This window comes from Chionomys nivalis, chromosome 11 (assembly GCF_950005125.1).
Source record: "Chionomys nivalis chromosome 11, mChiNiv1.1, whole genome shotgun sequence".
Classification (NCBI taxonomy): Eukaryota; Metazoa; Chordata; class Mammalia; order Rodentia; family Cricetidae; genus Chionomys; species Chionomys nivalis.
The window spans coordinates 82,321,430-82,336,955 of NC_080096.1; the positions used below are offsets into that span (position 1 = coordinate 82,321,430).

Below are 15,526 nucleotides of genomic sequence, written 5' to 3' on the forward strand. Positions count from 1 at the left end.
GGGCGTGGCCTCTTAGAGTGTTCGACACAAGCTCGCGGGAGAAGAGGCGCGTGGGAAGAGAGGCACGGAGCAGCCTGGGAACTGTAGTTCGGGCCGTGCAGCTATGGCGTCATGGTGGGAGTTGAGGTTCTGGGAAATTGCAGAGGCCTGAAAAGAGGTAGGTTCGCGGATCTCGACTGTAATTAGGAGCGAACCGAGGGTTTCTGTTCTCCTTCGGGAGGACTTCCGTCATCTCGAAGCCGAGGACTGTGTTGCCATGGAAATCTCTCCCTAGACTAGTGCATCCTTGGAGCCGAGAAAGAGACTGTTGTCCACGATGGTACGGAAGTTCTCCCGAGGGCCTCTGGTAACTGGGTGGCTTCGTAAAAATTTGGACTTCAAGAAAACATTAAACTCTAAGAATCTTCTAGGCCTAAAATAAAGACGCGGCCAGGGAGCTGCGGCCTAGTTTATTGTTGGTTTACTTGTTTTTGTTGTTGTACAACCTTACAACTTATTCTTTGTACGTGTTCTTTGAGATAAAGGATCCAGGGAGGCGTCAGGGAGCGTGCGTACGAGCAGCTCTTGCTCCGCTGATTGCTAGGCCATCAGACATACGTTTTTTTAAATTTTATCTTAATTCTTTTATTCCTTACATCAAGATTGTGGGGATTGCCAAACTATTCATGTTTCCTGAGCTGGTCAGACTCAGGTGAGCTCTTTAAGCCTCTTTCCCCAAACAAAAACAATTATAGGAGCACTTCCTCTTCTGGTGCTTACTAAATGCACAAATTATGAGCAAGGAACTAATTCTGTCTTAGTCATTCAACTGCGTACAGAAAATAAATTCTGGTGAGGAATGAAGCTAACCCGTAGTTCTGGAGCCATAGTGTAGTAGGATTGCTGTTGTGGCGGCTGGAGAGCTCTTTTAACCTGCACTCAATACTTCCCTCTAGTGGTGAGGCTTTCCTTTTGTACACAAGTTGAAAAACTCTAATTAAATGTCTTCCTTTTCCTTTGGAGCTGGCTTCCTCTTCCATTTCCCTACTTAACCATCTGGGAGAAGGTAGTATCAGGCGTAGAATAGTCATGGGCCAGTGTTTTGTATTGATTATATCACCCCTGGCTGTGCTGTGCCTCCCGAGAGAAGGGTAAATATTTCTTCATTTGTATACATTGTAGTCTTTTGTTTTATTCTAGATTCATACAATAGCAATTTATACGTGTGTACACTATTGCAGAACTTTCCCTTAGATCATTAACATTTAACTCTAGTGGTCTATGTGTAACTTCCAGGAGGATGATATTGTTAACTAAACTGTTTGCTTCAATTTTACAAAACTAATTTTTCAAGCTTCACAAGGCTTCTGTATTAAAATAATATAAAGAATGGAACTGTGGCGTGGTTCGGTAGGTAAAGGAACCTGTACCAAGCCTGACATCCCACGTGGTAGAAAGAGAACTGACTCCCAAAGGTTGTCCTCTACCCTCTGATTATGGCTGTGGGCTGTGTGCTTCCACCAACACTAATAAATAACTAAAAATAGCCGGGCGATGGTGACGCACGCCTTTAATCCCAGCACTTGGGAGGCAGAGGCAGGCGGATCTCTGTGAGTTCGAGACCAGCCTGGTCTACAGAGCTAGTTCCAGGACAGGTTCCAAAGCCACAGAGAAACCCTGTCTCGAAAAAAAACAAAAAAACAAAAAACAAAAAAATAACTAAAAATAATAATTTTTTTTTCAAAAAGCAAACGTTTTTAAAGTTACTAAAGAGAAAAAAAAAGCAATAATGGAAAAGTCTAGGATTAAAGGAAAGTTAGTTTCACTTTCTCTGGATAGCTCAGTTTATTCTGAAATTTGCTTATTATAGTTGCTATGGAGGACAGAGATGACACCTTCCACGGGCACTAAGCTCACTTAGTTTGTTTTCTGAAACAAACATGGGCTTTGTTAACACAAGCATTCATTTGCCATATGAAATGACTTTGAACTTCTGCGGCCTTACTGGTCTCCATCTTCCCACCCTTCAAATTCACCAAGACACCTTTTCCCAGAGGGAGTTGACATCCATAGCTACTCCTGAGCAGCCCAGCCTGCGCTAAGTGCTCATGCAGCACTGGAAGGACCCGCCTGAGTTCTGGTCTTACACCAGATTGGCATAGTCTGTTTTCTTGTCTGTTTTCCCCCAGGTTGTGACAGTGACTTTAAACGTCCACAGCTCAGCACAGGAAGCATCTGATTAATGAATGATTCACCATTTAGGACCTGGTTAGAGCCTGTGGATAATCCTGTGAATTGGTAAGTGTGGTTCTCATGAGAGTTAAGCTGTGGTTTTAACATGATGATGTTTCTAGAAAGCAGAGTTGTGTGTATGTGACTGTGAGTATACATACGTGTATACACTTTGAGACCTGAGCATGTTTGCGAGCTGTCCTGCTGTGTTACACTCTGCCTTACTTCAGAGCCAGGCTGATAGCCAACAAACTCCAGCAATCTCCCATTCCTCCATAGCTCAGGGTTTCAGGCCCCTATAAGACCATGCTCAGCTTTTTTTCTTCTTTTCTTTTCTTTTTCTTTATTTTTCTTTCTCTTTCTGTTTGTCTGCCTTCCTTCCTTCCTGCCCGCCCTCCCTCCCTCCCTCCCTCCTTCCCTTCCTCTCTCTTTCCCTCCCTCCCTCCTTCCTTCCTTCCTTTCTTTTTTTCTTGAGGCAGGGGTTTCTTTGTAGCCCTGGCTGTCCTGGAACTTGCTTTGTAGACCAGGCTGGCCTCAAACTAAGAGATTTGCCTGCCTCTGTCCCCAAGTGCTGGGATAAAAGGGATGTGTCATCATTGCCTGACTATGCCTGGCTCTTTATCTGAGTGTTGTGAATTTGAACTCAGGTCCACATGCTTGAGCCGAAAGTACTTTTATTTGTTCAATCATCTCCCCAACTCCTAACCGTTTGGTTTCTTTTATTTATTTTTTTCAGACAAGGTCTCCATATGTTTCTGTTTCTTTGCTGGCCTCCAATCCCAGGCTCGGGTGACCCCGAGTGCCGGGACTGGAGTCACAGTGACCCCGGGTGTCGTCGGGACTGGAGTCACAGTGACCCCGGGTGTCGTCGGGACTGGAGTCACAGTGACCCCGGGTGTCGGGACTGGAGTCACAGGGACCTCGGGTGTTATCGGGACTGGAGTCACAGTGACCCCGGGTGTCGGGACTGGAGTCACAGGGACCCCGGGTGTCGGGACTGGAGTCACAGGGACCCCGGGTGTCGTCGGGACTGGAGTCACAGGGACCCCGGGTGTCGGGACTGGAGTCACAGGGACCTCGGGTGTTATCGGGACTGGAGTCACAGGGACCTCGGGTGTTATCGGGACTGGAGTCACAGTGACCCCGGGTGTCGGGACTGGAGTCACAGGGACCCCAGGTGTCGTCGGGACTGGAGTCACAGGGACCCCGGGTGTCGTCGGGACTGGAGTCACAGTGACCCCGGGTGTTGTCGGGACTGGAGTCACAGTGACCCCGGGTATCGGGACTGGAGTCACAGTGAGCCCGGGTGTCGTCGGGACTGGAGTCACAGTGACTCCGGGTGTCGTCGGGATTGGAGTCACAGTGACCCCGGGTATCGGGACTGGAGTCACAGGGACCCCGGGTGCCGGGACTGGAGTCACAGTGACCCCGGGTGTCGGGACTGGAGTCACAGGGACCCCGGGTGTCGGGACTGGAGTCACAGTGACCCCGGGTGTCGTCGGGACTGGAGTCACAGGGACCCCGGGTGTTGGGACTGGAGTCACAGGGACCCCGGGTGTTGGGACTGGAGTCACAGTGACCCCGGGTGTCGTCGGGACTGGAGTCACAGTGACCCCGGGTGTCGTCGGGACTGGAGTCACAGGGACCCCGGGTGTCGGGACTGGAGTCACAGGGACCTCGGGTGTTATCGGGACTGGAGTCACAGTGACCCCGGGTGTTGTCGGGACTGGAGTCACAGTGAGCCCGGGTGTTATTGGGACTGGAGTCACAGTGACCCCGGGTATCGGGACTGGAGTCACAGTGAGCCCAGGTGTTGTCGGGACTGGAGTCACAGTGAGCCCGGGTGTCGTCGGGACTGGAGTCACAGGGACCCCGGGTGTCGTCGGGACTGGAGTCACAGTGACCCCGGGTGTCGTCGGGACTGGAGTCACAGGGACCCCGGGTGTTGGGACTGGAGTCACAGTGACCCCGGGTGTCGTCGGGACTGGAGTCACAGGGACCCCGGGTGTTGGGACTGGAGTCACAGTGACCCCGGGTGTCGTTGGGACTGGAGTCACAGTGAGCCCGGGTGTTATTGGGACTGGAGTCACAGTGACCCCGGGTATCGGGACTGGAGTCACAGTGACCCCGGGTGTCGTCGGGACTGGAGTCACAGGGACCCCGGGTGTTGGGACTGGAGTCACAGTGATCCCGGGTGTCGTTGGGACTGGAGTCACAGGGACCCCGGGTGCCGAGACTGGAGTCACAGTGACCCCGGGTGTCGTCGGGACTGGAGTCACAGTGACCCCGGGTGTCGTCGGGACTGGAGTCACAGTGACCCCGGGTGTCGGGACTGGAGTCACAGGGACCCCGGGTGTCGGGACTGGAGTCACAGGGACCCCGGGTGTTATCGGGACTGGAGTCACAGTGACCCCGGGTGTCGGGACTGGAGTCACAGGGACCCCAGGTGTTGTTGGGACTGGAGTCACAGGGACCCCGGGTGTCGTCGGGACTGGAGTCACAGTGACCCCGGGTGTTGTCGGGACTGGAGTCACAGTGACCCCGGGTGTCGGGACTGGAGTCACAGTGAGCCCGGGTGTTGTCGGGACTGGAGTCACAGGGACCCCGGGTGTCGGGACTGGAGTCACAGGGACCCCGGGTGTTGGGACTGGAGTCACAGTGACCCCGGGTGTCGGGACTGGAGTCACAGTGACCCCGGGTGTTGGGGCTGGAGTCAAAGTGACCCCGGGTGTCGGGACTGGAGTCACATGCCACTACAGTCAGCCCATTTCTTTTAGCTACTGTATTTCTTTGGAGGTTATTGGAGCATAAGATTAAGATGATTGTTGGGTGTCATGCCTGGGAGCTCACAGCTGGAAGGGTCTTGGGACCTAAGTCTGAGGTTCCAAGCTTGGTTTCTGACCTAAAACCTCTGGACAGAGAATAGTTTCTGTGCTGCTGTATCTGTGGTGTCCCCCAGGTTTTGAATAAAGCATCTCAAAAAGTGTTTTTTAAAAAAAAAAACCCAAAAGATTGATGCCTAGATTCTACTGGCAGTTTGCTGGCTTTTGTTTTTAAAGATTTTATTTTATTTTTAATTTTGTGTATGTAGGTATATGCACATGAATGCAGGTGTCCGAGGAGGTCATAGGCATCTGTGCCCCTGAAGCTGGCAGTTAGTTAGAAGCTGGGAATTGAATTTGTGTCCTCTGCAAGAGCGTAGATATGATCGTAACCATCCCCATAGCCCCCAGCAATAAACAGAGGCTTAAAGAGTTTGAAGTCTATGCATGAACTCTAAATGAGTTAATGTTCCATTTATTTTATTATTCATGCTTACAGAATTCATCTGTTTGTAGCTGAGATTTGCCACCCGAAGTTTTTTCCTCTCTTGCCATTTCTGATAGCCCGTAGCTCACTGGGTGTGACTGCCAGTGCTGACTTCAGTATGCTGCGGCGGAAGCCAACACGCCTGGAGCTCAAGCTCGATGACATTGATGAGTTTGAGAGCATTCGGAAGGACTTGGAGGTAAGGACTCACTTTCCGGTTGTTAGGGAACCTCAGACTCTACCAACAGCCTGTGTGAAATCTATTGGGTGCTTTACAGGTACCTCAGAACAACATGTTTCCCGTGACGGCGACCGGAGCAGAGGAAATGACCCCTTTACAGTTCTTCTTCTTACATCACTCTGTCTATTAACTTTTTCATATATTTTGGTCATGTTCTCCCCAGCCCCAATACCTCCCATTACTCACTCAAATTTATGTTTTTTCCTCTCTCAAAAACAAATCCCCAAACAAGAAACAAAAAGTCCACAAAAATACCATTGAGTTCATTTTGTGTTGACCAACTACTCCTGGGCGTTGAGTTGAGTCAGGAGTGTGGGTGGTATATCCAATGATATTGAAGATATTGGGGAAAACTGATTTTCCCTTTGGCAGTAATGTCAGTTGCAGGTAGCTTCTTGGTTAGGGCTGGGACCCCGTGTCTGTCTACTTCTCCCTCAGTGCTGGTACCCTGTCTGGCTTGAACCTGTGCAGGTCTTTTATGTGCTGCACAGTCTCTGTGAGTGCATGTGTGCATGAGTCCTGTTGTGGCTAGAAGGCGCTGTCTCCTCGGGGCCATCCCTCTTCACCTCTGACTCTAACAACCTGCCTGCCTCCTTTTCCACATAGATCCCCGAGCCTTGAGGGGATGGGTTTGAGGAAGACATTTTATTTAGGACTGAGTGCTTCAAAGTCTTCACTCTCTACACATTGTCCGGTTGTGGGTCTGTGCTAATTTCCATCTCGTACAAGAAGAAACCTCTCTGATGGGGCTGAGCAAGACACTGGTCTATGGGTATAGCAGTATGTCATTAGGAGTCGTTTATGCAGAATAATATCATGTTTTCCCTTAGTCTGAGATCTCTCTAGTCTCCAGGTTTGTGCTTGCTAGGCACTCTACCAGCTGAGCCCCATTACAGCCTGTCAGCGTTTGTTAGAACTGAGTCTCAGTGTCAGAGATTAACCTAGGACCTTATACATGTGAGACAAATACTCTCACTGAACCTTCAGCTGCTTCTTGCAATCACTTAGTTGCTTATTGTAAAATCTTTTACATTAGGACTTTGATTAAAGAAATCCTATCCATTTTCTTTACCATTGGATCTCTAGAATCCAGCCTGTAGTGGAGTACTCTATATGTGTTTCCTTTTGTTTTTGTCTGAGACAGGATCTCATTGTGTAGCCCTGTCTGGCCTGGAACCCATTATGTAGACCAGGCTGGCCTTGAACTTAACATTAGCATCTGCTTCTTGAGTTCTGCAGTTAAAGGCGTACAAGACTACACCTGGCAGCTGTATATTTTCTAAATTTGGCTTTGCTGTACAATATTAGATATCCATTACTAAAAATAAATTCTTCCATGCCTTCAGGATGAAGTCCAAATCCCTAGGCATGGTCCATGAGGCCCTTTATGACTTAGGCTGTGCCCATCTCTCCCTTATCTGCCCAGTTATCTTTAATCTCAGTGCTGTGTACTCTGTTCCCTTTGCTCAATGTATCCTATCCCTTTATCAGGCCAAGGCCGCCTCATCTTGACTCAGCTGGGTTAAGTTCACTCACCACCCAGTGTTGACTGACCTCTTGTAGGTGCCCCCACTCTGTTTAACTCTCTGTTGGTCTTTCTTCTTCAGCTGGGCCAGAAGCCCCTTGTAGGCAAGGATTAGTACATTAAGCTCTTACTCTTCCCAGAGGAGGGCTCCCTCCCTCCAAGCCTATTTGCAGTTGCTGCTCTTGGAGGAACTTTATTTATATGATAGGGGACATTACATCTTTCATGTACCCAGCATGTAATTGGGAAGACTGACAACTTAGGTTTCTCTTGCTCTTCATTCCAGAAACTGTAGTGTGCCTCAGTTTTTTGTTCTGTGTGTGTGTGTGTGTGTGTGTGTGTGTGTGTGTATGTGTTGGGTGCAAGTTTCTGCCCTGCCTGCTGGGTCCCAGATAACTGACACAGAGGCTTAAAATTAATTATAAATGCTTGGCCAATAGATGAGGCTTGTTACTATCTAACTCTTACACTTAAATTAACCCTATGCTTTGCCAAGTGGCTCATTGCTTTTTACCTCATTTTCTATACGTCCTGCTTCCTTGGCTGGCTGGCATCTCCTTGACTCGGCGTTTCTTCCTCCCAGCAGTCTCAGTTTGGCTGTTCCACCTATATATTTTGCCTGGCTACTGGCCAGTAAGTATTTTATTAAACCAATTTGAGTAACAAATCTTTACAGTATACGAAGGGAGTAGTCCACAGTGTGTGTGAAAGAGTGTCCTCATGCCATAGAGCCTGTGGCAGCCAGAGCACAAGATGCAGGAGTTAGTTCTCTCCTTTTTTTTTTCCCCGAGACAGGGTTTCACTGTAGCTTAGGAGCCTGTCCTGGAACTAGCTCTTGTCAACCAGGCTGGCCTCTGCTTCCTGAGTGCTGGGATTAAAGGCGTGCACCACCACCACTAGCTATTTCCCTTCTTTTACCACATTTATTCCTGGAATTTAATTCAGACTCAGGCTTGGCAAGTAATTATCTTTACTCACAGAGCTGTCTTGCCAGTCCAATTCTTTTTTTGCTTTTTAAGAATTCATATTGGTAGTATATTATTAAAGATGAGGTTTTGCTCTTTTTGTTTTTTGAGACAGGGTCTCACTGTGTAATCCAGGTTGGCCTGAAACTCATTGTGATCTTTTGCTTCAGATTCCTGAGTGCTTGTATTATAGGCATTCATCTTCAGCCCTGGAAATGATGAGTTTCTGTAAGACTTTAAGACAATCCTGAAGCCATTCCTGACAATTTTGAATCCTCTCAGCCTCTGTGCCATAGTGCTTCCCCTCCTCCCCTGGGAACCAAGCACCTAACAGCTACACATGCACGTACTCAGTTCCTGAACAGTTACCCATATACGTATGTTTTGATTCAGTCCTCTGGGAAACGGGGTAAAAATGATCTCTTACCTCATCTGATCTGGCAACAGCTCTCCAATTATTGGTAATAGCCCTTTTAAATTAGCCAATCACAACCCCCCTTGATTTTGTGACCTTCTCCTTTAAAAGTAGCCTGTGCCATCTATTCGGGGTCTCTCGGCTTCCCGAATGCTGAGGGACCCTGTCATGACAGAATTAATAAAACCCTCATGCTTTTGCATTGGCTGTGGTGTGTGAGGTGGTCTCTGGGGGCGACTCCTCCTCGGTGTTTGGACGCTAGAGTCCAACGGTTTGAAGATTATTCACAAGGACACAGGAGGATGAGCAGTCCAGCATGTGTGTGTGTGGGCCACTGTCCCGTTTCCAAGAGAGAGTGAGTGTAAGGTTTTAGAAAAATGTCTTAGGGTTGAGGGAGCTTACAAATGCATTTAGAGGCTTTCACAATTCCTAGCATCACCAATAAACAAATGATTACTTTATAAAATGACTTACCCCAGGTAGCATCATCTTTTTTTGTGATACCGTAGCTGTGTGGAGCCGGTCAGGCTGTAGGTTTATTTTTTTATTTTTTTCCTCTTTTGAGACAGGGTTTCTCTATGTAACCATCTTGGCTGTCTTAAAACTCACTCTTTAGACCAGGCTGGCCTTGAACTCACAGAGCTGTCTCCAGAGTGCTGGGATTAAAGGCGTGTGCCACCATGTCCAGCAAGGCTATGGTTTTGGCGACTACTAGCCTTGTTGTTCACTTGTTCTCATTAAGCATAGTTTGCTTGAAAACCTTTTGCTGCCTCTTCTCCACTGTCTCCAACTGTGGGTTCATGCTGGGCCTTTGTTCCGTACCCAGAATTCCTCGCCACCCTCTCTTTGTGTCTCTTTGGAATTGTGGACTTCATTAGAACCCTGTACCTCCATGCTCATTGCCTTCTAGACAGTGATATACTGGAACGCCTGTATCCTTCTTAACTAGCCTACACTGGGGATATCAGTTTATTGCTTATTAGCCCCTAACCCAATACCCAATACATGGTAAGTGCTAGCTAAACATTTGCTAATTGAAAGAATGTTTTTCTTTTCTTTTTTGTACTTTCAGACACGCAAGAAACAGAAGGAAGATGTGGAAGGTGTAGGAACCAGTGATGGAGAAGGGGCCGCTGGGCTTAGCAGTGACCCCAAAAGCCGGGAACAAATGATTAATGATCGAATTGGTTATAAACCCCAACCTAAGCCCAGCAACCGCACATCTCAGTTTGGAAACTTCGAGTTTTAGAGATGAATTCTGCATGCCAGACCTCTGGAATGAAATAAAATGATGTCAGAAATACAGAACACATTTAGAGAATTAAGTGTGTACAACCAAGGATAATGTTTTCTGTCTCCTGCAGAGAGGAATAATGTCTGCATGAAATTACTGCTGTTCAACTTTTTTGATAAGCTAGAAGCCAAATTCTGGCTTGTTTCTGGAAAGTTGAACTGTGGAAAATTTACCTGATTTTTGTTTTTAAAATTAAATATATTTTTGGAAAAATGTGAGACATCCCTAAAAGTAGTAGCAATGAAGTTCCCAGTTCTGAGAGGTAAACGCTGCCAGAGGTGATGTCATCTTCCTTGTCTTTACAAAAGGACCCCGAACCCGCAGTTGATCCTCTGAACTTTCACTTCACCTGTTTATTCAGTATTTGGTGACTGCTGACCATCCTGCAAGCAACAGAGATTCCAGATGAGTGTGTTCATGCCTATAATCTAGCACTTGGAAGGCTGAGGTAGCAGTCTCATGAGTTGGAGGCTAGTCTGGGCAACAGAGTAAAATCTTGTCTCAGAATGTCTAAAACCAAACCAAGACAAAGACTCCTACCCTCATGGAGATTGGATTCTAATGAACAAACAAAACGAGTCAGATTCATTTACAGAAAGACTTCATACAGCGAGGGAGACACGGACATTTCCAACAGCACGGGCCACTCTAATTCTTCCTTTGGGATGCCTCTGAGAATCTGTGCAGCAGGAACCCATCTGAACTCTAGATACTTTTGCACCATGCCCCATTATACCATAAAATTTAGGGACAGAAGAAGTACTGGCTGTGGAAGCCAGAACATCTGGAATCAAGTTTCAAAGAGACTCATTAGCTGGGTTTACCCAGGCTTCTGGATAGTTCCTGAGTGATATAAATAGGAAGGTAGAGATAAAAGGGAATTGTGTAGCTTCCTCTTCCTGCTCCAAACTTCTTTTTACAAAACCTTTATTCCAGTTTTATTGTTGACCCCTAAGTCCTGTTATCTTACTGTTTTAAAAAAACAATAAAACCCAAGACACAGGCTATAGATTGGGGACTTATGTTATTGCAGCCTGCAAAGGCCTTATAGAAGGGCAAGGAGAAAAAGCGTCTGCCTGCATCAGTCAGTCCCTCTCTACTGCAACTCTCCAGTAGGACTTTCCACAGTTGTTTTTATGTTTCTGCATGTCTTGCCTTTTGTACTAATAGTTGGCATGGTCTGTGTAAGACAGTGCTGAGTGACTCATGCAGACACCCTTAACTCCTGAGAGGGAACCAGAGCTCATCCTTGGAGTGGTAGGTAGGAGATTTGAACCCTGGGCAGTCTGCTTTCCAAGCCCATGCTTCTAAATGGCCTTTACTATATTACTTTCTTAGTGTTCTTGTCTGAAAGCAGTGTGTGGGGAGAGAAGTTTCTATTTTCAGCTTTCCAAAAATCTCCATGTTTTCTTATTTAACAGAATGAGACAATTATTTTTCAGTAGACTAGGACTTACTACAATTGCTAATCTTTTTGGGAACAACTACATTATATATTTCAATTCTGTGTTCCTTAGGATCTGTTCATTTCCAGATTACCAGTACCCAGGAGGTTAGCCAGGTGCTTGTAATGATACTGACCTTACTCAGAAGAGCGACCTTTCATTTCCTATGTCTTCAGGGACAGAATAATCAATAGATAGTAAAAGCATAATATGGCTTAGATATGCCTGTCTTGTATGGGGTACCTTATCCAGAATGCTTTTAACTTAAAAGGTGTTATTACTCCTTTGTGTATGTGAGTGCACACACAAAGCATGCTAGGGATCGAACCCAGAGCCTTAGAAAGGCACACTAATCAAGCATTCAACCACGGAACTGTACCCATAGCCATTTGTTTTTACAACAGTCCATCTCACTGTGTTACAAGTCCAGTCCAGACACTGCTAAAGTTATGCCCATCTGCAGCCCTCTCTATCTCCATCTCCATGTCTGGTTCTGAGAGATCCCTGCTGCTACAGAGACAGACACATTGTGGAGCATCTGTAAACACAATACCCAGGTGCTTGGATTCCACTTTGTTTCCCTAGGAGACTTACAGACCAGGTCTTCTGGTGGGGGCACATCTGCTACCTGTATGTTCCCCTCCTCCTCACTTCTATCTCCAGAGTGCTGCATTCCTTTGGAATCCCCTCCCTCTCCCTGCTACCAAGAATTAGAGATAGCCTGACTGGAGCTGAGGCCTGAACTCTCAGACCTTGTCATGTTGCTGTCTGTATTTTCATGCTGTTAGTAACTCTTAATAAAATTCTTGCCCAAAAGGAAAATCGCCCTGTGTTCCCCTGTACCCCCAAACTGAAGACCGGCTATTTGGAAACTACTTTGGGTAGACAGATATGCATGGACTCACAAAATCAAGATGTTTATTTTGTTCTCTTGCACACAACACTTAAACCATTCCCGTTCCACCAATCCTGCTCTCTGGGAGCTCACAGTCTCTGAAACAGTCAACGTGAAATGTAGAGCCAGTGTTTAAGGCATTACGTCAAATGCAGACTTGTCATTTAGATGACCCTAAGGAAGTGGCTGGAAAGGGCAGGCTCAAGATTAAATGATACGATGTACGCCCTGCCTCACTTTCCTGATTCTAGTAAGGAACCTAGGCCCACAGTCTGAAAGAGAGTTTGGGACAACCTTACCATAGTAGTAAAACTCTGATGGATTGCTGAGGAGGTTCCACATGTGGGCAATGGGGTGTTGAGTGTTCTTCCATTTTGGATCTAACTCTGGAGAAAGGTAATCCTTTAACTAGCTTTATAGAAATTCTAATGGGGCGACTGCTTCTTGAAGCAAACTTAAGACCTCTACCTGGTTTGTAAATACCAACTTCTAATTGGTATAATTGTAACCACAGCATTGAATGTCTACTGCATCAGGAAACAGACTTTAAAAACTAAGCTGCCTGGGATAAAGACAGAAAGGGAAAAGTAGGCAGGTGCGAAAGAAATCCAGACACACAGGAGCTGGGCATTAAAGTTCAAGAGCATATGATTTAAGCTTTACCTCTTCCTGTACTAACCACACCCTCTAGAACCTAGTCTGGGATCTCAAGTGCAGGGTTTTTTTTGTTTTTTTGGTTTTTTTTTTTTTTGGATTTTTCGAGATAGGGTTTCTCCGTAGCTTTTGGTTCCTATCCTGGAACTAGCTCTTGTAGACCAGGCTGGCCTCGAAACTTGAAATCACAGAGATCCGCCGACCTCTGCCTCCCGAGTGCTGGGATTAAAGGCGTGCGCCACCACCGCCCGGCTTCAAGTGCAGGTTTGTAGTAGACCGCTTCTAACCTGAATCTCCCCTGAAGAACCATGTCAGAGTGAGGTTTCTCTTGGTTTCAGACTCATAGCACCTTGTCCTAACTGGCCTTGGTTCTTCTCACCTTACTGATAAGGTCCTGTTTCTTATAGCATATGCTTTATTTTTAGGATTTTTGGGGTTAAACAAGGCTATATTTTAACCTGACTTATGCTAGAGAAGTGATCCATATCTGAGCTGCATCTCAGCCCCTGGAAGGTGTTTTATAGCAGCTCATCTGGAGATCTCTAGAAAGCACCAGGGTCACCACTATGTGGTTTCTGTCTTGCCCTGGGTTTATTATTCCTTGAACAACAGGCGATTTGCACTATAAAGTTGGGCTCTGTCAGTACCTGTCATTCACTGTGCAAGATTGAACTAAGAGAAAAGCAAAGCTCTAAAGTTAACTTCTTAGATTTTTTAGCGTTCATCCAGTAGGCTTATAACCCTTTCTTGGTTCAAAGCCACCAAAGTATATATTCCTTGTTCTCGATGTTTAATTGGCACCCATAGAAAGTACAAACTTCAGAATCACAATACTGGCCAACAAGACAGCAGGTTTGTTTCTTCTGCTCCGAGGCACAACTGGATCTAGCACCAAAAAGGGCAGGGTATAACAGACTAGCATAGGAAGAATCACTTTAAAGAGGTAGTTTGGGAACAAGCCTGCAGACTAATGATTGACAGAACATTCAGTGGGATTTACTGAGAAAAGGGGTTTTGGCCACTGTGATCTATGCAAGTGTGTTGTGAGCACACAGAAAGGACTAGAGACTTTGTATACATGTGTGCACTCTGGCTATAGTCCACACGAGTGTGTTGTGAGCACACAGAAAGGACTAGAGACTTTGTATACATGTGTGCACTCTGGCTATAGTCCACACGAGTGTGTTGTGAGCACACAGAAAGTGTATCTGGAGCTAAATAAAAGTTTGTGGAATGACTAAGTATTAGCCAGCAGCATTTAGGTGTGACACATGCCCAAGACACCACCTACCAACCAGCAGTTCAGATTCTCATGCTGGGTACCAGGTAGCCCCACCCTCTGTCCCTTCCAGGTACAACTTTGCTATTTTAATGCCAACTCAGGGTAATCCTCTAGATTGTCAGCAGAAATATCACCTAGAAACTTAGAAATGAAAATGTGGTAGCACTAGGATTGAGGTCCACCAAGTATTGTCTTAACAAGAAGCCCTCTGGTGACTCTGAAACATTCTAAAGTTTGAAAATCATTTGTTTCGAGGAAAACACACAATAATAGGAAAAAATTACAAACTTTTGCTTTGTTCATTTGGGACAAACCAATGTCTGAGTCAAAGGAAAATGCCAATGGTTTTATTTAACAATCTCTATTTCTATAGTCTCAAATTGATTGTTCTGTTTTTGTTTTGATTGGTAAGTTCATTTCTAATCAAAGTGTTACGTGGAAACACAAGTTGATGAGAGAGCAAGAATACCTACTCCACAAACTCGATGCCTGTAGTCCCTAACCACTCTCCACGCTCTACCAGTACTTTGGTGTAACACATCACACCTAGAGAAAGGCACTATGTGTTCCCACTCACTGAGTTAAGCTGAGATTATTTTCTAGTATGAAACTGAAGTCCCAAGTTGGGTGAGATGTCCCTAATTACCATCAATTGTGTTTGAAGTTAAAATCCTTTTCTATCACTGACCCAGAATTCCACCCACATATTATCTATTTAAAACAAAAATACACAAAACCCCCAAAACAGAAAAATAAAAAGCAGATAACCAAGTTATTAACTAGGAAGCTACCTGGATTAGACAAGGCTCAGGATTATGAGGGAGAAGACATCCCACAGGTGACTTCTCAAGAGAAATGTCAATTTCATCTTATTAGAAGAACCACTACTCAGAGACAGTCAACTAAGCCTCTATTCAGTAAGTGTGTGTGCATAGAGACAGGAGAGAGAAGGGATGATTGGAGAGGGAATCATATCTTTCGGTCCCAAGATGCTTCCCACAGCAATCGCTAAGGCCACATGTGGAGTCTGATGTTAATGGCAATGCTCTGTGATGTCCACTACCACTGCCTTCTTCCAGCTGAAGAGGAAGTATCCTGTCCCCGCCCCTGCTGCTACTGCGATGCATAGGTACCCATTGTAGGTCATGAAGATGAGCATGAGGAAGTAGCTGATGACCACCTGGATAATGTGCAGCACTGTCTGCAGGAGGTGGGGGAAGCTCAGCATCTGTTGCCTGGGGAGTAAACAGAGACAGCAAAGTCAGACTTGGGAGTCTGCAGGTCAAGAGA

General features: G+C 46.2%; 2 protein-coding genes across 6 annotated transcripts in view; one reads left to right on the forward strand and one right to left on the reverse strand.

Moving 5' to 3' along the window:
* The first annotated feature begins 25 nt into the window (after nucleotides 1-25).
* On the forward strand, nucleotides 26-10,969 carry Cdc26 (cell division cycle 26). 5 transcript variants are annotated; one of them, XM_057785515.1, is made up of 4 exons: nucleotides 26-157; nucleotides 2,169-2,277; nucleotides 5,533-5,719; nucleotides 9,739-10,969. In XM_057785515.1, the coding sequence occupies exons 3-4, from the start codon at nucleotides 5,639-5,641 to the stop codon at nucleotides 9,913-9,915; spliced, it is 258 nt and encodes an 85-aa protein (XP_057641498.1). In that variant the 5' UTR covers nucleotides 26-157; nucleotides 2,169-2,277; nucleotides 5,533-5,638; the 3' UTR covers nucleotides 9,916-10,969. The 5 variants fall into 5 exon arrangements, with proteins under 5 accessions (XP_057641498.1, XP_057641501.1, XP_057641500.1 ...); XM_057785518.1 differs by having other exon boundaries at nucleotides 5,598-5,719; XM_057785519.1 differs by lacking the exon at nucleotides 26-157 and adding an exon at nucleotides 173-319 and having other exon boundaries at nucleotides 5,598-5,719.
* A 1,342-nt stretch (nucleotides 10,970-12,311) lies between these two features.
* Nucleotides 12,312-15,526, reverse strand: part of Slc31a1 (solute carrier family 31 member 1) — a 28,646-nt gene continuing 25,431 nt past the window's right edge. The window contains exon 5 of the mRNA XM_057785494.1: nucleotides 12,312-15,471. Within this exon, the coding sequence (XP_057641477.1) occupies nucleotides 15,270-15,471 (202 nt within the window). The 3' untranslated portion in view covers nucleotides 12,312-15,269. The remainder of the gene's footprint in view (nucleotides 15,472-15,526) is intronic.

Excerpts from the sequence above, each read along its gene's own strand:
- Cdc26 (XM_057785515.1), top strand. The coding sequence starts at position 5,639 with ATGCTGCGGCGGAAGCCAACACGCCTGGAGCTCAAGCTCGATGACATT. Across the intron at positions 5,720-9,738 it reads GCATTCGGAAGGACTTGGAG|ACACGCAAGAAACAGAAGGA; the intron begins GTAAGGACTCAC and ends TTGTACTTTCAG.